The following is a 20,950-nucleotide window of genomic DNA, read 5'->3' as shown; positions in this document are numbered from 1 at the left end:
AATACATTACCTCTGGGTTACGGGCAGGCGCGCTAACCACTATGCCACGGCGCTGGATATAGTACCAACCACTTGCCATTGGTTGGTTTAAAACACACACATTATACTTACATTATTTAATACTCTTGACTAGGAGATTGCATCTTCAAAGACAAGTATGCAACATAATTGTTGTGGTAGGTTGAGCTTCCATGGCAATAATGTTGCAGTGATGCCAGGTGAATTTCATGGACTATAACATATAATACATCGCTGTAGTAATGGAATATTGAATAAGTAATGTAATCTACACCTAACAAATCAATCACTTGAATAAAAGCTGCAAAACCATCCTCAAATCAAGAACAGTTTCACTTACATATAAGACACACATTGCTAAATAAGCAGTTCTAGCAATTTACCAACGGAACACATAACGAGCTAGTAGTAAAACTAACCAAGCTTCACAATCCTGTATGACAACAATTTGTCTCTTAATTACAGTAATAAAGTTAAAAATATATCAAGTAATATTAAAACAAGAATCTTTAAACTGAACCTACTTACCTGACTGTCCATTCTCCATTGCTTAAACTCAACTATATTAACATAATAATAAACTTAATTGGATTCAACATCCACGCTTAAAAACTGACGTTCTTTCCCACATAGTGTGTTTTAACAACTGTCGTTTGCTGTTATTTCTTTTCTCTTCTTTGTTTTAATTAATATAATCCTCGCAAAAAAATAAATATTTATCTTGAGATGTTTCGCTCCATAGCTAGAAAAAAACTGATTGCAACAAACTGATAATAGTAGCAGCATCAAGCCTTGTACCTGGTTTCCTCTGGTTACCAGGCAGGGGTTCAGTGGCTTGCTGTTATTGCAAAATACATATCTTAAACAACCTCAGTTGTATTCTATACTAAATTACAATCAAGTGAAACTTTTTCAATTATTTATTGAACATGTTTTGCGAACGCATTGAGTAATACTGTTGCTGACATAGTTACCAAATAAAATCACAATAAAATTCAAGTTTTTAAATAAAATTAACCATAGTACTTATACATGTTAAGAAATATTATAAGGCTGAATCATTCAACAAAGTGCTTCTCAACCCCTCGGTCACCATTTGATTTGGTTGGGTTGCCCACTACAGTGGTTGGTGTGGGGGATTTGGTTGGGTCGCCTACTACCCTTTTGAATGTTATTGTGAAAGTTTTTACAAAAGTTATAGTTTTCAGAAATTAGGTTGTCAACATTTTTTTTCAAATTTATGTTTAATTTTTGGATTGTTTTGCAAAAAGGTTGAGAAGCACTGATATATAACAAGCACCATTATAAACTTAAATTAAATTTTGTCTAAAATCAATTTCTAAATCAAAGTCATTACAAATGTTGTTGTAAAAATGAAATGACGGCAACCTCGAAATGTTCGTTGCTGTCGGGGTTGCGGATGCCGTGTCTTTCAGCGGGGTAGATCTGTAAGTGGGGTGGTATGTTACCTGGTTAACCTCGCATGGCGGGGCAAAGACAGTTGTTATAACATGTGTATTCTGTTTCATACACCTCGTGCCGCTTACAAGTTACCACGTATGTAACTTATTTATTTTCGCAAACATGTATTTTCGTACAAGTTATATAAAACGATCTAATTATTCAAAAGTTTCTTCAATAAATGGATATGCACGAACCTGTAGTTGGTAAGGTTTGCAACATTTCACAAGCGCGCTTATAAGATCAGTAGTGTGGACAAAATGTACGTTTTCATCAATTAGACCGTGAACTATCAACAGTCTATTTGGCCTGCAAACAATATGTTTTATTTAAAACAATTACAATCCTGGCATAAAATATTGTATAGTAGCACATAATACAAAAATATCCTGATCGTGTTTTAAACAATTAACAACGGTCTATGGAAGTCGTGAAGATATGGTTTTATAATTCTTTGAATGTTTTTGTTTAGTAACAAGGGGACGAGAAAATTGAGTTAAAACGTGTCCCGTCTTCCCCCACCCTACTGTACATTATGTAGCTATTATAGAGGATAAACAATAATAAACAGACTTACTCGTTAGGGAAGCTAGCAGCACATCTTGTAACTGAGCCTTCATCATAAGCTTCAGGGTTTGCATCAGGTGTTCCCATGTACCTCTCCGTGTAACCGGTGTCGTATTTTGTCCAGTTAACCACGGGTGCTCCAGCTATTGCAACCTAATGTAGATCAATGCATGTTAATAAAACTGACATTGTAATTGTAACATACATATTAAAAAAACTTAACATACATTTTTGGCACAGCAAACACAGGGAATTTTAAATCCGGTTCGGCAAGGAAATCAAACTAACTGTAAGTTTCATAAGATACAAGAAATGACAAACTTTAATAAGTTATTTTGCAAAACAAATGTTAAAACCAGGCCTTAAAAGTTAAAAATTAACAAGTGGTTTTCGCATAAATTATTTAAATGTAAATAAATGTACCTTGAAAATATCGGGGCGTTGTGCAAGACCCATCAATGATAAATAACCACCTGGTGTAAAACATTGGTGTTGGTTATGTTTATATAAATATTATCAACATCTGTATAGTAATTTGTTTTATTTAAATATAACAACTCAATGAGAGTCCACCATACAATGGGTTGAACAGCCACACTTTTTAACCAATACCATTTCCTACACTTTTTACACATAGCGTGTTTTAACAACTGTTGTTTTGCTGCTTGATTTTAGAAATGAACGTATGTTTTACTGTATAGTATACACTGGAATATAAAAATATTTTCAAAAAAACTTCTTTTTTAAATCTTTTCCAACCTAATTATTACTCCATTATCATATATTCAGATTATTATTAAACGCGATATTACATTATAACACATAACCCACCATATGACCATCCATGAATGGCTACTCGTGTTAGATCCATATAATTCAACTTATGGGATAAATATTGTAATCCTTCAACTTGGTCGTCCATCTCCACTTTACCCTGTTATGGGGATTATTTAATACGGGGGTTGTTTATATTATGTGCGGTTTACTTCCAGGGTAACTTTATATTATGGGGTTATTGTGCACCATATGTGGTGGCTTCATACATCTAGTGTGTCTGCTTGCTAGTTACCAAGTGTCTAACATTAACTGTATGTGTGTAAGTTGTTATAACATGGGTGTTCTTTTCATACACCTCATGCCCACTTACCACGCATGTAACTTTGTGGGTGATTATTTTGTATGGTTGACAGACAACCCATTAGTGACCACTGGGTTGGAGCAATTGCGGTTAAGCGTCTTGTCCAAGGACACATACACCCACAAACAAACATACGTTTTTACATTTATTTTAAGTTAACCCACCATTTTATTTTTGAGATAACTTTCAAACTTGAGCCCCCTGTGCGTTGAACCTCTCCCATCAATAATAACAACCACGTATCCAAGTAATGACAACGTATATAAACGTTGGTATCGCAAACCTTTGAACGAGTTGGTCACTAATTGAACCTGCGATAAAATTATTTATTAATAGTAAGTTTGAGGTAAAACTTTATTAATGTTTTTTTAACTTTTTTTTAAGGTTATTTATATTTTCCCTTTTTTTGAAGAGATTTGCGACCATTTTATTTTTTTATTTTAAAGAAGACATTCGAGTGTCGAAAGTTTTAGAACACCATTAGTTGGACTTTATATTTTCGGCCTATTTAGTAATACTTGTTGTTAGCTGCATATATTTAGCAATACTTGTTGTTAGCTGCATATATTTAGCAATACTTGTTGTTAGCTGCATATATTTATTGGTACTTGCGCCATAATACATACGTGTGGTCCCCCGTATACGTACAACACCGTCGGGTACTTCTTCCCAACTTCCAAGTTACTTGGCGCGTGGTACAACCCGTGTATTTGATCGCCCGACGAATTGGTGAATGAGAAAAGTTGTGGAGGGGTGTAGTCGGGTACGCCTGCTGTAAACAATAAGTTTCTTTGAATATAATAATAACAAAAGTCATAAAAAAATCAACAATTTTTTTTATTATGAAATTAACTGAAGAGATGAAATTAATAGCAATACGACAGTTTTTATAAAACAGTAAGGATAAAATAAATGAAAGAGCATTTGGTTAAAAACGTGGCTGTTAAACCTTATAAGAAGCAACTCACAGTGGGTTGCAAATATTTAAATAAATTAAATTTAAAATTAGAAGAAAAGTTTCTGTATAAAACACAATACCAAAATTGTCTTTGAAAACTTTCGTTATACAACTCATTAGTGACGACTGGGTTGGGGACCAAGTTGTCTTGCCCAAGGACACATACAACGACATTGGCAGTAGGAAATGAGATTTGAACCCAGTACCTCTAGTTACAATACATATCAACCACATTAAGAAAAAGATGAAACTCACAAGATGAATCAAGTAAGTTGACCAACACCTCAGGTTGGGACGAACATTTGAAGATCTTTGCCGAATACAACTCGTGAATGTTGCTAGATACCGACACGTATTGCTCACAACCCTGCAGTAAAATAAGGAATGCTTTATATTAAAAACTTAAAGTTTATTAAGTGGTTAGCATGTTAGACTCTAGCCAAGAGGATACAGGTTCAAGGCTCGTTGCTGCTACCATTGTGGGTGTATGCGTCCTTGGGCAAGACACTATAACAGTAATTTCACCAACCCAGTGGTCACTAATAGGTTGTCAAATTGTCAGCCATACAGAAAAACAATCACCCACAAAGTTACATGTGAGGTAATTTGTAAGTGAGCATGAGGGTGTATGAAACAGAAAACTCATGTTGTAACACTGTCTTTGGCCCGCCACACAAAGATAAATAGGTTACATACGCGTGCGTTCTAAATTTGTACACCTCAAAAAAATTAGATTTTACAAAAGCAACATAATATAACACTTTACCTTGCTCATAGACACTGCATGTGAATATCCGAACTGAGTTAAACACACAGGTTCCTGAGGATTGCTGTAAGATACTTTGTATCTGTGGTAAAGTAAAGGGTTTATACGTTGCTTTATTTAAGATTATTATTTAAAACTGCAATAAGATTTCTTAACGACAAATAGTTTGTCTGCCACCAACAGTATTAATGGGAAAGTTTTAACTTACAAATGACTTTCAAGCGGTGAATCCTTGAGCGCCATGAAATATACTTGTTGTGTGTCTTCGTTCACCCACAACTGTAAAACAGGAGAAATAAGTCGGAATCAAACGAACATTGTGTATTGGCATTTTAAAAGTTAAGGTTTTTAAAAATTGTTTAATAAATTGAAAGTTTTAGTTTTGATTTTTTGGTTATGCCTCATCAAGTGTTCATTTACCAAAGGTGTAAAACGGCAGAGCTGAAATAACTTGCTTCCATATTAAACCAATATTTCTCAAACTTCCATGGTTTGTGGACCCTTTCAGAGTCACTTAACACCCTCCTGCTTCATCAATAAAATAACCTACATTCGTTTAAACATATTTTCATATGTTATTTCATTTACCACTTTGTAGCAACAAGCTTAAAGGCCATGAGCGAAGGTCTGTATGAGCTCCCAAATTTTATTGTAAAATTTATATCATTTTATTTAAAGCTAACAAAATAATTTACATTAGTCTTCGCAAACCTAGGATTAACTTACTGAATCTGAATGTTCCAAGACCTCCCATTCCCCACAAGTAAGAGGTGTCACTGTACATACACAATATCTTGAATCGCCTGTATATTATGACACGGTTACATGCAATTAAGCCTATTATACATACATGTGCAATGAAATTGGTGGATGAAACAGAACACCTGTGTTATCTTGAAGGTAAAGCTGCCACAAAGCTTCCCTAAAGTAAAAGATGTCAGCTTTTCGAGCTGCCCTACTCAGTCAAGCTCTCGAGTATTTCTGACGTGTTTGATATTCCAATTGTTAAACACAGGTTTAATAATACAAAATGTATTTCATTTTAAATTGGAATAGTTTTTTCTGTATAAAAGTTAAAAAGATTAAAGGATACCGGGTTCAAAACTCGGTGGTGCTACCATTGCATTATTAAACATCCCACCTTCTTATGTTAAACATATACAAGACCATGATTGTCACACATTGTTACCTGAAACAAGATCCCCGGTGCTGTGTCTCTTTGAACTGCAAGGCTGTTTCAGTTGCGAGCTGATAAGATATAAATGTCTGTGCCCTGTATGTTCACTTGCCCAGATGAAACGAACTTCATCGGGAAGATTATCTTTGAAAAAGTAAATCGTGTCGTGGACCTGCGTGGAAATGTAGAAGAACTTTCATTATTCGGTAGTTGGAAAATATTTTCAAAAATCTGGTTAAATAAGCAGAAAAATGGGTAATAGAAACTAAACGGTTGAAGTGGTGATAATCCTCTAATCAACCAAGGATAGTGGCAATCTCTTGCATTTCGAAGCTCGTTGTTGCTACCATTGTGGGCATATGTGTCCTTAAGCAAGACACTTAACGGCAATTGCTTCAACCCAGTGGTCACTAATGGGTTGTCTAAATTATCAGCCATACAGAAAACAATCACCCACAAAGTTATGTAACTTGTTAATGAGGTGTATGAAGCCACTATGTTATATTATAACAATAAGTTATAAGTTATCAACAAGATACCTACATTGATCCAAACATCCGATGTCTCTTCATATAATATTTTGACATTCGAATATAAAGAGGTTAAAGTGGTTGTCGGTGTATCGTCAATCATCTCGATGTCGACCCCATTACCCACCCCCTCGGCGGGGTAAGATGGTTCAACACACCCCCCACTACTACTGTGGGTAAAACGGGACAACGGAATATAAACAACGGCAGTTTTTTGCTGCTTTCGGTCCAGAAGTTGAGCCCATACTCTGAAAAGAAAAAAATTTATTAAAATTTGATAAAAATTTTAAAATTTATTGAAATATTATTGGTCAATGGCAATTGATATGAAATAGGTGAGTCACTGAAACATAATGTTTATTTATTTCTTGATTACGATAGCGAATAACATGCCAATATACAACCGAAAGAATTAACAGCAAAACTACCATCGTTAAACGGGCTCTTTTTTGAGTTATACCCCAACAAAGTAAAATTCTAATAAACAAAGTATTCACCCCTTTCCACTAGGTATCCATGATATTCTCACTATGTATTCCAACCATGGGAATATTTCATGCAAAGGCTCAGATAGCTTTCTTGTGATGAGGTTTTGAATCTGTGTGAAAGTCAAATGTAATTTTCGTTTAAAATAAGAAAAAAGATAATCACTTACAAAGTTACATACGTGGTAACTCGTAACCGAGCACGAAGTGTATGTAACAGAACACCCGTGGTTTATTCCGCCACGCAAGGATAAATAAGTTCATTTTTACATTTTTTATAGAAAAATAGTTATTTTTCAGTGGTTTTAATTTGAACAGATTAACGTGATAGCACAAACAACTCGTTACCTCTCCATTTCCAGTGGTTGTGAATTCAACCAACTGTAAAGTTACTCGCGCATTTGGGGAACCTGGAACAAATATTTTAAACAGAATGTTGGTATTTATAGATATTAACGTTAGAGTAAAACATCAAAATATCCAATATCTTTATATAAAGCAAGGATAGTCAGACACAAAATCCTAACTTATTGGTTGTATTGTTTACTGATTAATGCAGGGTAAGCCTGCCCACTCTGCCACCCCAGGTTTTGTGCCCATGAGTCTGTTTGTGCATGGTAAGCTTATAGTAAACTGGTAAGTGGGCACGAGATATATGGAACAGAACAACCATGTTATAATGACCGTTGTTTTCCCATCCACCAAAACACCAAACACACCTGGTGTTGGATATCTATAAGAGTCGCAACTCGGCTGACCCAAAGGGTTCGAGATTTGAAGGATTTCAACTTCAGATTCATCGACAAGTTCATACAGAATGCGGTGAACACCTGGGGTAGAATTCATGATGTTATGACTTGTTTATCACAAGGCTGGCACGAGTGTTAACAATATTAAAAACAAAGTTCATGTGGTTACCTTAGTATAATTGAATATGCTTTCAAAAATCTGGTTGAATAAGCAGAATCGGGTACAAAAACACATAAAATATAATAGTGAAGATAATTAAAACAACTAAGAGACGGGCGTTACAGTAAACGACAATCTTTATATACACACACTGGGTAAAAAAACTAAAAACTTCTTGAGTAAAAGTATCAGATAAAACAAGCCTGCTTAACTGATGATAAATATAACAAGTAAAGTTGGTATAATTATTTTATCCCATTTTGAAGCGTTTGTTCAAATGTTTACCCACAAAGTTACATACATGGTCACTCACAAACGGTCACAAGATTTATGAAACCCTCCTACATGGTATAGATAAGTCCCATAATATAAGAAACAACCAAGCTATTTCAAACCTGCAGGGTTGTTAGGTTGCCACCAGTACCCAGTGTAGCGATCAAATTCCTCTTGTACGATATATGAGGCAATGCCAGCAGATAAATAGTTGTCCGTTTTGTTCTTACAACCTGGTGTTTAATAATCGTATAATAAACGGTATTGTTACATTAGTGACACAGCCCCGTCAAAGTGGTTAAAGTGTTTGCCCTGTAATCGAAGGACCAGGGTTCAAAGCCTCCAACATAATGTTCTCATGAAACAATTAATGGCAATTGCCCCAATTTACTGAAACTAATAAGTTGTCAGCCATACAGAATATAATCACACACAAAGTTTCATTCGTGGTAACTCCTAAGGTGGCACAAGGTGTATGAAACAGAACACTATTGTAGTCTTGTTATAACGACCGTAGTTGCCCCACCATGTGAGGATAAATAAGTTACATTTAATCATTTAGACACCACACAACATCCAAAGATAAAATAAACCTCAATAAAACTATCTATTCAAATACCTTTATGGAAATGAGTGAGCCTTTTTTCACACCCACTCCCAGTGTGTGTCACCCATATATCGTTATCATGGATAAAAGATATGAGGTTTGGGTCGGTTGGTGAAAACTTGGGGTCCATTCTACTGTGTTGGCAACTTGTGTCAACATGTTTAGGTTCCACGACATAATTCTGCGAGTTAATATAAAATATTTAGCCATGGGTTTATGTGATGTTCACATTATTTAATTGATTCTATGCACACAAAATGACGCAAGTTGTAATAAACCAGATTTCGTATGTATCTGCATGTAAAAATGATGATGATTCAATGTTTGTTGCATGGGTTGAGTTGGTGAGTCAAATTACTCCCAATCTACCATAAGAAACATTCCAGATCGAATAGAATATTTTGATTCTACCCTTCCAAGATCCTCCATCCTTATTGTATATATGCTGCCAGTAGAAGGGAACATGAGAACTTGGTTGTTGAAACTGATGTGGTATGACGTTATACCATGAAACGAGACCCTTTTTCTCTCGCGTAAAAGTTCTTCCTCTTTTGAGTATTTGTCCGTTTGCAAATTTGGCTGAGACAACAAATATAGGTTTTAGTTTCGAGGAAAAGTTTGAGCTAATCTAGAAATTCTTGGTGGCAGATGACAAACGCAATGGATTTTGTTATATAATTTATGTAAACAATATACCAGAGCTTAATTGTTTAGTAGGGAATAAGTTGTTCTCTGGGTTCCACATTTAATAATTTATTAAACATCAGTTTTAATGTGCTGTGTAAAACATTGTTTATTTTATTAATTTGCGTCCCTAACAGATACAGAAGAAGCAATTGTATTGTGGGCGTATGAGTCCTTTGACCGGTACCTCTAAATTGTCAGTGTGCCGCAGTGTGCGCAGTGTGTCGCAGTGTGCCGCAGTGTGCCGCAGTGTGCGCAGTGTGTCGCAGTGTGCCGCAGTGTTTCTGAAGTGTAACCTAAACGTTAACAGAAAACTAGTTTGGGCTCACCGTAGTATGTTGATAACTGTACAGTCGTGATACACTGCGGCACACTGACATTTTAGAGAGACCCTCCTTAGACAACTAACTGTGATTGCTCCAACCCAGTAGTCACGAATGGGTTGTCTAAATTGTCAGTCATAAATAAAAACAACCACCCACAAATTTACATACGTGGTAACTCGTAAGCAGGCATGAGGTGTATGAAACATAACACCCGTGTTATAACGACTGTTGTTGCCCCACCATGCGAGGATAAATAAGTTACATACGTGGTAACTCGTAAGCGGGCACGAGGTGTATGAGACAGAACACCTGTGTTATAACGACTATCATTGCCCTGCCATGCAAACATAAATAAGGAACAGTGCCTTTACTGTCCTAGTGTAAAATCCTCCCGTAAAGTTACAACAAAAATGGACAAAAAGATAATATGTTAGATGTAGCATGTATAATTAATTCAGGAAACTATTTTTTTTATTCAAGGTGTTTAGATCTACCTGAAAATATCCAAAAGCAGAATTCCATTCGGCTGGCTTATCTAATGTTAGATTGGTTGATGTGTTTGGTATGTCCACGTATAATAAGGTGTTTTCTCTTTGACCCTGAAGCACACCCAAGAAGAAAAGACGCGAAACTTTATTTTCAGAAAACTCAGTCCCAGTTTTGTTTTGATCCGTGTCAGTATTGTTTAAAACAAACGTAAAATCGTGCGGGACTTTTTGCGCAAATTGTGAGTGGATTTTACGAGAAGATCGAACACAGTGGCGAATTTCTTGCCATGCAGATTTTCCTTTATAATCAACACTTCCAGGTGTAATAGATTCTTCAATATCTGCAGAACTCATTGTGGTTTGCCGATAATAACAGCACACGCAACCTTACGGAAAACTAATTTCAAATTTCCATCAATTCGCATATGTCACCAAGATGATTCTAATATTTAGTACACAGATCGTGAACTTAGGCGCCATGTTTGATCTTTTAAGTTGTGTTAAACAATAATTTTAAACACCAAGGGTAACGACCTAATTTGTTGTTATTTTTGTCTAATTTTTTTAAAATTTTCTTTTGAATTGCTCTTGATTTGTAGTAGTTTGTATTTGTCTCCTTATTAAATGTAATAATTCCCTAATTCAAACGTTGGTACAATATAATTAAAGTTTTATGTCGAAATTGCCATTTTATTTTAAACTATACCTGGTAGCAATAAGAGCAAAATAATGTGTGGTTAAAACTCGCGGAAAATGAGTCAAGTTTTAACAAAGAGAAAATGCACGCTACTAATTCGACCCTTGTATATACGTTACATTCATCCATTTAAATATTAATTCATTCACCATCCAACTTATGCTAACTAAGTTACATTAGGTTAGTTGAACATAATTGTGTAGCGAGACCAATACGCAATGTCGGGGGGAAATTAAACATTCCGTGCCTGTTGCCGGTGTAACCTGGTGGTGCGATCTCAAGCACCAATCCAGTGTACGTCTCGTAGCCACTTGTTGTAAACGGGGCACCAGGCCACCAATCTCCATTATAACCAGGTTTCCCGTTGCTCTGCGTCACTGTATCAGTCTGTTGATAAATAACAGAACTTCTCAACTTGGGAAACTAAATTCTAGGTTGTTAAAAGTTTGCATTAGAATAGAAGTAAATTTTTCGAAATAATTTTCCAAAACGCTTTAATATGTTTTACTAAAACGGTTAAACCAACCAAAAAAGACAAATAGTTAATTGTATAGTTATGACAAAACTCCCACTTTTTGGGTATATACCTGTTTTCGAGAGATATGTATGTATTTCATTCTTACCGCTGGGTTGTAACTTGAACCGAGCCAAATACGAACATATCCATCGGATCCGAATACAATGCTTTGTCGACTGTAGTTATAAACCACGTCGTACATCGCTTTATCCACAATATCCACCAATCGACCGCCCTTGTCAATGCAGTACTTCGATGCTGTAGTATGGTTAATATGTCCTCTATCTGCAGCATCAGGAAACCAAAGGATCAGATTCCGATAAACCGTTCCATTACCTTTGAGAAAAAGGATAATAATAAATAATAATCTAATATTAAGCTAAATGAAACTGTTATAATTAGTGATCATGGAATAGTTTAACATTCGTACCTGAATACGAGGACCAATCCACAGTTGCCAGGATCCTATCCCAACCTGTAGCTTGGTCAACTCGCTCTATTTCAACTATAAAGCTGAGTTTCTTAATTTCAAGAATGGCCACGTTGAACTTGTGGGGCAAAGATGGGTTGCTCGGTCTTGCTGTTGCGTGAACGTAATCAGGAGCTTTGGGCATGCACATTCTGTAGGGAATCTCTGCCATTGTTTTAGCATTATTGGAAGTCAAATATAGATCAAAACTTCCCCTGTTGGTCAGCGGTCGATCTGTTGTTAAATTTATTAAATAAATATTTTTTACAAATTTAACGTAAACAACTTACGTGAATCAACTACGCTCATAACCTCTACAAGCAACACAAACCAAATGCACTTCATAATGACCAATAGTAATTGAAATGACCCCTACAGTGATCTGCGTTATGTTAAAGTATAGTTAATCGAAACAACTTAGCGATTAAGCCTATTTAAATACCAGACTGGTGATGCTAGATATTGACACAGTATATATCTCGTTTGTAGACTATATAGTTAAACACGATTCGTATGAACCACAGTTCGCTTGCATATACTAAACAAATAACATTTAAACCATTTAAACCTATAGTTCCGTGTTAACACGTACCATTGCGTGTGTTTATTTCACAGAACTTAATTGACGTAAAAGTTTATACCTCGAAATTTCCGATAATATGCCGAACCACTTTCTAACTGCTGTGCTGAATTAATCAGGCAGGCTATACCTTCGAACCCTAATGATTGATTAAATTCCGCAGATACAATTTTCAAAGTGGTTTGGGTGCGAAGCTCTACACTGCTACCGTTATGGGCGTATGTGTGCTTAGGGAAGACACTTAACGGTCAACGCTAAAATTTTGTAGTTGGCCAACTGATGCCTTTCACAATAGACGTCATGACTATGGTAGAATTACGTTTGGGATTATTTTCCGTTTAATACAATGTTGCGAACTACACAACAGAAATTAATAAAATCACGAAAGATAAACTTCCCGGCAAAAGCTTGTTTGGGCCTCGTGGGTAAAGGGTAGAAGCCGTCGTGGGATTAAATATTTAACAATTATTTAGTTGGAAAACACTCTTGACTATGGTCACGTGGGCTGTGTCTACAAGAGTTGATAATATGCAGAGAAATATGACGTAAAACAGGTATAGTAGGGTGGAGGAAGACGGGACATCTTTTCATTCTATTTTTTACCAATTAAGTATATAGTAAACAAATAACATTCAAACAATTATAAAACCGTAACCTCACGACTACCATTAACTGGTGTTAAATGTGTAAAACATGAAAAATTGTGCTGAAGGTGTTCCGCCTTTCCCACCCTTTATACTACATTACAATATTAGCATTGAATTTACAACCAAAATAAGCAAGGCACAAGAAATATTTTTAAAACTAATAATCAACAATGCTGCGCAGTAGACTGCAAAGTAAAGTCCATAATAGTATGTCCGGTAGCAATAATTCGACCCTTGTATATAAATGTACTTTCATCCATTTAAATATTAATTCATTCACCATCCAGCTTATGCTAACTAAGTTACATTAGGTTAGTTGAACATAATTGTACAACGGAAATATCTGATGTCGGGTAAAAATTAAATATTCCGTGGTTGGTGCCGGTGTAACTTGGTGGTCGGATCTCAAGCTCCAATCCAGTGTACCCCTCGTAGCCACTTATTGTAAACGGGGCACCAGGCCACCAATCTCCATGATAACCAGGTTTCCCGTTGCTCTGTGTCACTGTATCAGTCTGTTGATAAATAACAGAACTTCTCAACTTGGTAAACTAACTTGTGGGGTTAAAAGTTTATATTAAATTAGGAGTAAATTTTCGAAATGATTTTGTAAAACGCTTTAATATATGTTTTACAAAACACGATTAAAACAACCATAAAGAACAAATAGTTAATTGTATAGTTATGGTATAACTCCCACATTTTGGGTATATACCTGTTTTCGAGTTCCTACAGGTTAAAATGCTATTATGGCTCGAATAACCAGTTTAAAATTCTTTGAATTTTCCTTGTTTACTACCAAATGCGACAATAAATGGAATAAAAAAGTGTCCTATCTTCCCCCACCCTATATATGTATGTATTTCATCCTTACCGCTGGGTTGTAACTTGAACCGAGCCAAATACGAACATATTCATCGGATCCGAATACAATGGTTTGTCGACAGTAATTGTAAACCACGTCGTACATCGCTTTATCCACAATATCCACCAATCGACCGCCATTGTCAATGCAGGACTCCGATGCTGTGTTACGGTTCATTCGTCTTCTATCTGCACCATCAGGAAACCAAAGGATCAGATTCCGATAAACCGTTCCATTACCTTTGAGAAAAAAGATAATAATAAATAATAAGTTGATATTAAGCTAAATGAAACTGTTATAATTAGTGATCATGGAATAGTTTAACATTCGTACCTATATACGAGGACCAATCCACAGTTGCCAGGATCCTGTCCCACCCTGTAGCTTGGTCAACTCGTTCTATTTCAACTATAAAGCTGAGTTTCTTAATTTCAAGGATGGCCACATTGAACTTGTGGGGCAAAGATGGGTTGCTCGGTCTTGCTGTTGCGTGAACGTAATCAGGAGCTTTGGGCATGCACATTCTGTAGGGAATCTCTGCCATTGTTTTAGCATTATTGGAAGCCAAATATAGATCAAAACTTCCCCTGTTGGTCAGCGGTCGATCTGTTGTTAAACTTGTTTAATTAATATAGAATTACAACTTTAACGTAAACAACTTACGTGAATCAACCACGCTCATAACCTCTACAAGCAACACAAACCAAATGCACTTCATAATGACCAATAGTAATTGAAATAACCCCTATACAGTGATCTGCGTTATGTTAAAGTATAGTTAATTGAAACAACTTGGCGATTAAGCCTATTTAAATAACAGACTGGTGATGCTAGATATTGGCACGGTATATACCTCGTTTGTAGACTATATAGTTAAACACGATTCGTATTTATCTCAGTTCGCTTGCATATACTAAACAAATAACATATAAACCATTTTCAACCTATAATTTCTTGTTAACACGCACCAATGTAAGTCAGTTTCTACGAAATTTGGTTGACGTAAAGTTTGTGCCTTAAAATTTCCGTTAACTTGTTAATACTCCATCCCATAAACGTAATACTTACACTGAAAAGTAAAAACGGTGACGCACTCTCGCTTGTAATTGCGGAAGCTGTGTAGCTGGTCAACTGATATTAAACCACCTTTCATAATAGACATCAGGACTAAGGTAAAATATCAAACAGTTTGGATTAATTTTAGTTTAATATAATAATGCGAACTATACAACAACGATTGATAAAATCATTAAAGATGAAATTTCGGGTAAACCCTTGTTTGGGCTGTGTTGGATAAAGGGCTGCTTAGGGGCCGCCGTGGAATTTAAATATATATATGTATTACTTTAGCCAAACAATTATATACTTGGAAAAAACAGTAGAGTGGAGGAAGATGAGACATTTTTTGTTTATTCTTTTTTCCAATCTCATTTGGTAGTAAACAAAGAACATTCAAAAAATTATAAAAACTTATTGTTTAAAACACGAAACAATGTTCTTAAGGTGTCCCGTCTTCCCCCACCCGACTATATTCTAATATTAAGCGATATAGGATATACAACCAAAATAAGCATGGCACAATAAATATTTTTAAAACGAATATTCAGTTGGTATAAAATAATAATTATTAAAGTTTAAATGCCGAAGTAGCCAGTTTATAATAAACTGTACCCGGAAAATGAGCCAAGTTTTAACAAAGAGGAAATGCACGCTACTAATTCGACCCTTGTATATATACGTTACATTCATCCATTTAAATATTAATTCATCCAACTAATGCTAACTAAGATAGATTAGGTTAGTTGAACATAATTGTGCCACGCTCTCAGCATCTAATGTCGGGGGATAATTCCGCATTCCGTGGTTGGTGGTTGAATTTAGTGTTACGATGTTAAGCAACAATCCAGTCCACGTCTCGCGTCTATCTCCTCTTTTCGGATAACCAGGGAACCAATCTCCATGATAACCAGGTTTCCCGTTGCTCTGTGTCACTTTATCAGTCTGTTGATAAATAACAGAACTTCTCAACTTGGGAAACTAAATTCTAGGCGCTAAAAGTTTACATTTAATTGAGAATAATTTTTCGAAATAATTTTGAAAAACGCTTTAATATATGTTTTACAAAACACGATTAAAACAACCATAAAGAACAAATAGTTAATTGAACAGTTATGGCATAACTCCCACATTTTGGGTATTTGTTCAACGCTAAATCGCCACTTTAAAAAATATATGACGTCATTGAACGAATTTTAATCCGACAAGTATGTATGCTGTCGGCTGTAAACAAACCGTTGATCGTATATTTCCATTCGTTTGTTATGGTTTAAGAAAAAGGTAAGTTACAAAGGTGATATTTAATACTTATTTTTAAAAAATAGATTGTGTTGTAGTTTTCGTTTAATAACCGAAACGTTTGTATCCAGTTTTTAGTGCATAAGATTCGTGTTAACTAAATGAACGATTCCGTAGTTTGGCCTCGATCCTGATAATGTTAGATCTTTTTTCTGATAACCAGTATTGGAAGCCACCTTTGCCGGATATTTCTGTTGACATACAATATTTGCCTGTACAAAATCAAAACAAAACTAAGGATAACAATGTCCATCATAATGATGTTGCATGTACTAAAGCTACTGAGTTGCTTGTAGTTGAAAACTGCTACTGTAGCCAGCTGAATCTTTCTGATCAATCCAACAAGAAAAATCAATACATGATGGCTCCTTGTGGGCTGTATTATCATAGTGCAAATCCCGAAAGTAATTCCAGCTCCCTGTATACTGAAGATAGTCTACACACAAGCAGTCAGAAGAAACCTAATGAATTATTTAAAAGAAAGTGCGCGTACTGTGTAACTGCAGCAAAATTTCAGGGAAATAACAACAACAGCAACAACAATTCAAATGCTTTGGAATTAATAAGTCGTGCTTCCACTAAATCTGCTAAATCAGATACTTTGCAATTAAATCCAAGTTATGATAGATTACTGTCGGTAAAAAGTACTTGTGGTAAAAGGTTGGTGTTTATTCTATTATCTATTGCAACCATTTGTGTGTTTGGTTGGTTTATATTAATTAGACTAACCAAAATATAGACTACACATGTTATTGAAATGTGTTGCCAATGGCATGACTTATGTATTTTTTAAATTTAAAAAAAGTTGTAAAATTTGAAACAACTCACGCAACCAGTAGATTTAAAGGGGTTGTCATGTTTATGGCTACAGATTAACACAAGATTTCCTAAGTTGCAAGTTATGTAGGTACTTGACTATGGCGTCATAAAAGTCATTGGATAAGCACAGCGCAAACATAATTATCACCTTGACATTTTCCTGGTTGTCCGCTTGAACAGGATGAAAAACACCTACAACAAAATTTTCCTCAAGCCCAGTTATAGCAGTTACATGTTTATATTCATATATCAAGTATGGTTCATAAATATGAATCTTTTATTGCAGCATGGGGAACACTGAGAGCAACAATGGCCGAAGATATAACTTGATCACTTCAGGTATTGCATGACAGGGGCGTATTTTGGTGCCATAGGCGCCAAACCTGGGGTGGCAGGGTAGGCAGGCCAACCCTAAAATTTTATGCACTGCATTAACCAGTAAACATAGGAACCATATTTGTTTCATAGGAATGTGCGCATAACTATCCATACTTCCCTGTGTTTTAAACAGTTTGGCGCTTATGTCTTTACCCTAGGCCCCTCCTGTTCGTGGAAACATAGTATTCTGAGCTCAAATCTAGTATTTTATATATAATAGATATAGATAAACTTGTCGTAGGAAAATCGAAAGGTCACAGTCACAATAAAAGAAGTTTACAAACAAGTGGGCGGAGTAAAAGTCTGTCAACTAAAAGAAAGGAATTACAAATCACCGATGATGGATTTTGTTTAACTACTAAAAGTTCAAGGTAAAGTCGACAGTGAGCATGGGGCGTATGAATTCACTATGTGTGTCTGGTGTATAAGAAGACACCTATGTTATAATCAACCGTAAGCATGAGGTGTATCGTGTATGAATACACCATGTGTAGGACAGCCATGTTACAACTGCTTTACTGTATTCAGATTATTAGACAGAGTGAAATCTGAAGATGAAATAACATTTGAAGTCGTTCCAGGTAACAAAGTAGTTTACGCTTGGTTAATATTTGTTACTTATGGTAACTAATCTTAAAATTGTGAAAAGCACGAAGCTGAAGCTTCCCTAAGTAAAAGACGACAGCATTTTTGAGCTGTCTTGCTTATTCTCGACGTAAGGGCGTAAGGGCAAATATCTTCTGCTTATTCTCGGCGTAAGGGCGTATATCTTCTTGAGCAAAACCTTTATCGGCAATTGCTCCAACCCAGTGGTCACTGGGTTGTCCAAATTATCAGCCATACATAAAAAAAATAAAAAAATCCAAAAAAATAATCACCTTCAAAGTAACATACAACGACTGTTGTTGCCCGCCATGCGAGGATAAATATGTTACATACGTGGTAACTTGTAAGCTGGCACGAGGTGTATGAAACTTTCATACAATATCATTACCATTGAAGACATCCATTCACAAACCCCATATTTTTTACGTTTTATAATACAGTCTTTTTTTCGTAGAGTCTAAAAAAAGTTCAAAACCTCAAAGCCATGTGAAAAGTTTACTATCGAATGAGCATGAAGAAATATCCACAGAACAACGGTATTCGCCTATTTCGCTGTATAATAAAAGTCACCCAATATGTTTGCTAGCAACATGTTAAATGTAGCATTGTTTTTTTAAAAGCTTTGTGTCAGGTTTAGCTTAAAGGTGGATGTACACAGTATCCGGCGAATTCGCTTGCGAAGTCGTATGCAAACCCACTACCAAGTTCCAAACAGACAAAACGGACGAATTCCGGATACTGTGTACAGCCACCTTAAGCTCCCATAATTTTTTTCTATCTGCCTTTAATAAAAATAAGAAACACTAATAAATACTTGTATAGAGTAACTTTCGAATAATTCATAATGTAGCATCCCTCAATTTTAAGTTCTGTAATGCAAAAACCTTATTGTGATTATTTAACCATGTGAATCACTATGTTGCGTAGGTTATTGCAAACAAATCATTTGCACGGCAGTTAATATGATATTGTACTGCTTCAAACTGAGCACAGCAATATATATGTGTAAGCTGTTTCAGCAGGAGATTAGAAGATGTTGCAAAAGAAGTTGTGAATAGTGTTGTTGTTGATGCTGAGGTTAATATGTTAGTTGGTGGTCCATCTCCTGTGTTATATGATGGTGGAACACCTTGTTATTGTAACATGGCTCAACGGAGTTTGGTTGATGTCTCAACTAACAGCACGTTCTCAGGTACATTGTATTCATGTTGTTTAGTATTAAACTCTGTAGCTGGCCAACTGATATTAACTCGCCTTCCATAATAGACATCAGGACTAAGGTAAAATATCAAAATGTTTTGGATTATTTTCCATTTAATTTAATAAAACGACTTACACAACATCGATTAATAAAACCACGAAAGATGACTAATGTTGTCACGCTGTTTAGTATTGCCCTGTGGTGGTGTTTGGTTAGAAGCTTATTGTGACTAGGATACCGGGCTCAAAGCTCGAGGCTGCAACTTTTGTAAGCCTTCATATGCCTTCATATGTTCCATAATTGGTCACTTATTCATTGGTGATTTAAAATGTCATACCTAAAGAACAGTAACACACAAAGTTACATACGTGGTGGTAAATATTCATCAAAAATATTGAATGGAACTCGCTTTATCTCGCGCAGCTGGAAAACGACAGTCGTTATAACACAGGTGTTCATACACCTTGTGTTCATTTATCAGTTACCATGTTACTTTGTAGTTATAAAGATAGTTTTTAAGATGAAAACAGTACAACATGTTTTGTATTATTTTTATACTACTGTATTCTGTTCAGGTGAAACTTTGCTAAATTGGTTATTATGTGGTGGCAAATATAAAGACAATTGTAATGATGTTTTTGTGACTGAGTTTTGTGAAAAACTTTTAAAATGTGGAATTCTACGCACACAAACAAATATTCCTGGAGCAAAATTTAAAGTAAGTATAAATAAAACATTTCACTTGTTACTGTCCTTGGTTAATCAGAGCTGAATTAATGTTTTTTCCACACAGTTGAATGGTTTGTACAAATGGTTTGAACCAACACAAAGATACAAATCAACCAGTGAGCCAAATCTTGAACAATTACCATCTGAGCCTAAAAACATGAAACGAAATTCGTTACCAAGTGAAAAACAACAGAGGCTGCCCACTACTGTCCAGTCAAAGTTAAACTCCTATATTTCAGTTGCTGATTTATCTTCTATTACAACTACAAGTCCAAATGAAGGTGAATGAATGTAACTTATTTATCCTCGTGTGGCTTACGAGTTACCGCATATGTAACCTATTTACCCTTGTGTGTTGGGGCAACGGCAGTTGTTGTAACAGTTGTAAGTTGTTGTTGTAAGTGGTTTGTTGCATACACCTCGTGCTTGTTTATATTACTATGATTAAAGTTAAGTTCTCTTCCACATAATGTTTGCATAAAGTAGATTTATTTGCGGAATTTTCGAAACACATTTAGGACTTCTGTTTATAAAACTTATATGTGACTGACACCATAGTAAACATGTGAAACTTACTTGTATGCCAACATTGATTTGAATTTAATATTCATAAAGGTTTTCGAAACAATTCAAATCGTTTAAAGACAAATATCGACCAATCCAGCATCGCAACTCAAACAGAGGTTTCATTCAGTGAGTA

The 20,950-nt window shown here is 35.5% G+C and overlaps 4 protein-coding genes across 6 annotated transcripts in view; 1 reads left to right on the top strand and 3 right to left on the bottom strand.

Annotated features, from left to right (window-relative positions):
• Nucleotides 1–922: 922 nt before the first annotated feature.
• Nucleotides 923–10,811, bottom strand: LOC100180483 (dipeptidyl peptidase 8-like). 3 transcript variants are annotated; one of them, XM_018816059.2, is made up of 20 exons: nucleotides 10,394–10,811; nucleotides 9,301–9,468; nucleotides 8,902–9,070; nucleotides 8,405–8,515; nucleotides 7,820–7,930; nucleotides 7,449–7,510; nucleotides 7,113–7,213; nucleotides 6,629–6,863; nucleotides 6,098–6,257; nucleotides 5,635–5,711; nucleotides 5,117–5,187; nucleotides 4,909–4,990; nucleotides 4,398–4,509; nucleotides 3,811–3,956; nucleotides 3,349–3,495; nucleotides 2,878–2,980; nucleotides 2,470–2,519; nucleotides 2,057–2,199; nucleotides 1,677–1,788; nucleotides 923–1,464 (listed from the first exon to the last, which is right to left on the bottom strand). In XM_018816059.2, the coding sequence occupies exons 1-20, from the start codon at nucleotides 10,739–10,741 to the stop codon at nucleotides 1,372–1,374; spliced, it is 2,601 nt and encodes an 866-aa protein (XP_018671604.1). In that variant the 5' UTR covers nucleotides 10,742–10,811; the 3' UTR covers nucleotides 923–1,371. The 3 variants fall into 3 exon arrangements, with proteins under 3 accessions (XP_018671604.1, XP_026694745.1, XP_026694746.1); XM_026838944.1 differs by having other exon boundaries at nucleotides 9,259–9,468; nucleotides 10,394–10,810; XM_026838945.1 differs by having other exon boundaries at nucleotides 3,811–3,953; nucleotides 9,259–9,468; nucleotides 10,394–10,810.
• A 353-nt stretch (nucleotides 10,812–11,164) lies between these two features.
• On the bottom strand, nucleotides 11,165–12,454 carry LOC113475166. The gene is made up of 4 exons (XM_026838946.1): nucleotides 12,361–12,454; nucleotides 12,032–12,304; nucleotides 11,708–11,937; nucleotides 11,165–11,471 (listed from the first exon to the last, which is right to left on the bottom strand). The coding sequence occupies exons 1-4, from the start codon at nucleotides 12,413–12,415 to the stop codon at nucleotides 11,256–11,258; spliced, it is 774 nt and encodes a 257-aa protein (XP_026694747.1). The 5' UTR covers nucleotides 12,416–12,454; the 3' UTR covers nucleotides 11,165–11,255.
• A 521-nt stretch (nucleotides 12,455–12,975) lies between these two features.
• On the bottom strand, nucleotides 12,976–15,009 carry LOC100177339. Its single transcript, XM_002129475.5, has 4 exons — nucleotides 14,826–15,009; nucleotides 14,496–14,768; nucleotides 14,172–14,401; nucleotides 12,976–13,812 (listed from the first exon to the last, which is right to left on the bottom strand). Exons 1-4 carry the CDS (start codon nucleotides 14,878–14,880, stop codon nucleotides 13,600–13,602), a joined length of 771 nt encoding a protein of 256 aa, XP_002129511.1. The 5' UTR covers nucleotides 14,881–15,009; the 3' UTR covers nucleotides 12,976–13,599.
• An 849-nt stretch (nucleotides 15,010–15,858) lies between these two features.
• LOC100175000 overlaps nucleotides 15,859–20,950 on the top strand; it is a 15,490-nt gene continuing 10,398 nt past the window's right edge. The window contains exons 1-9 of the mRNA XM_026838949.1: nucleotides 15,859–17,177; nucleotides 17,623–17,675; nucleotides 17,935–18,085; nucleotides 18,243–18,295; nucleotides 18,775–18,856; nucleotides 19,343–19,512; nucleotides 20,097–20,239; nucleotides 20,315–20,531; nucleotides 20,866–20,947. Of these exons, the coding sequence (XP_026694750.1) occupies nucleotides 16,654–17,177; nucleotides 17,623–17,675; nucleotides 17,935–18,085; nucleotides 18,243–18,295; nucleotides 18,775–18,856; nucleotides 19,343–19,512; nucleotides 20,097–20,239; nucleotides 20,315–20,531; nucleotides 20,866–20,947 (1,475 nt within the window). The 5' untranslated portion in view covers nucleotides 15,859–16,653. The remainder of the gene's footprint in view (nucleotides 17,178–17,622; nucleotides 17,676–17,934; nucleotides 18,086–18,242; nucleotides 18,296–18,774; nucleotides 18,857–19,342; nucleotides 19,513–20,096; nucleotides 20,240–20,314; nucleotides 20,532–20,865; nucleotides 20,948–20,950) is intronic.

This window comes from Ciona intestinalis, unplaced genomic scaffold (assembly GCF_000224145.3).
Source record: "Ciona intestinalis unplaced genomic scaffold, KH HT000130.2, whole genome shotgun sequence".
Classification (NCBI taxonomy): Eukaryota; Metazoa; Chordata; class Ascidiacea; order Phlebobranchia; family Cionidae; genus Ciona; species Ciona intestinalis.
This window is presented reverse-complemented; position numbering and strand designations above follow the sequence as displayed.

What these genes read in the sequence shown, in the direction of transcription:
- LOC100180483 (XM_026838944.1), bottom strand. Translation starts at nt 10,741, where the DNA reads ATGAGTTCTGCAGATATTGAAGAATCTATTACACCTGGAAGTGTTGAT. An exon ending in TGGATACCTAGTGGAAAGGG is followed by an intron (nt 6,864 to 7,112) that starts GTGAATACTTTG and finishes TTTTCTTTTCAG; the next exon opens with AGTATGGGCTCAACTTCTGG. An exon ending in AACGCCCCGATATTTTCAAG is followed by an intron (nt 2,200 to 2,469) that starts GTACATTTATTT and finishes GATCTACATTAG; the next exon opens with GTTGCAATAGCTGGAGCACC.
- LOC100177339 (XM_002129475.5), bottom strand. Translation starts at nt 14,880, where the DNA reads ATGAAGTGCATTTGGTTTGTGTTGCTTGTAGAGGTTATGAGCGTGGTT. An exon ending in TATGAGCGTGGTTGATTCAC is followed by an intron (nt 14,769 to 14,825) that starts GTAAGTTGTTTA and finishes GTTTAACAACAG; the next exon opens with ATCGACCGCTGACCAACAGG. An exon ending in GTTCAAGTTACAACCCAGCG is followed by an intron (nt 13,813 to 14,171) that starts GTAAGGATGAAA and finishes ATTTATCAACAG; the next exon opens with ACTGATACAGTGACACAGAG.
- LOC113475166 (XM_026838946.1), bottom strand. Translation starts at nt 12,415, where the DNA reads ATGAAGTGCATTTGGTTTGTGTTGCTTGTAGAGGTTATGAGCGTAGTT. An exon ending in TATGAGCGTAGTTGATTCAC is followed by an intron (nt 12,305 to 12,360) that starts GTAAGTTGTTTA and finishes ATTTAACAACAG; the next exon opens with ATCGACCGCTGACCAACAGG. An exon ending in GGATTGGTCCTCGTATTCAG is followed by an intron (nt 11,938 to 12,031) that starts GTACGAATGTTA and finishes TTTTTCTCAAAG; the next exon opens with GTAATGGAACGGTTTATCGG.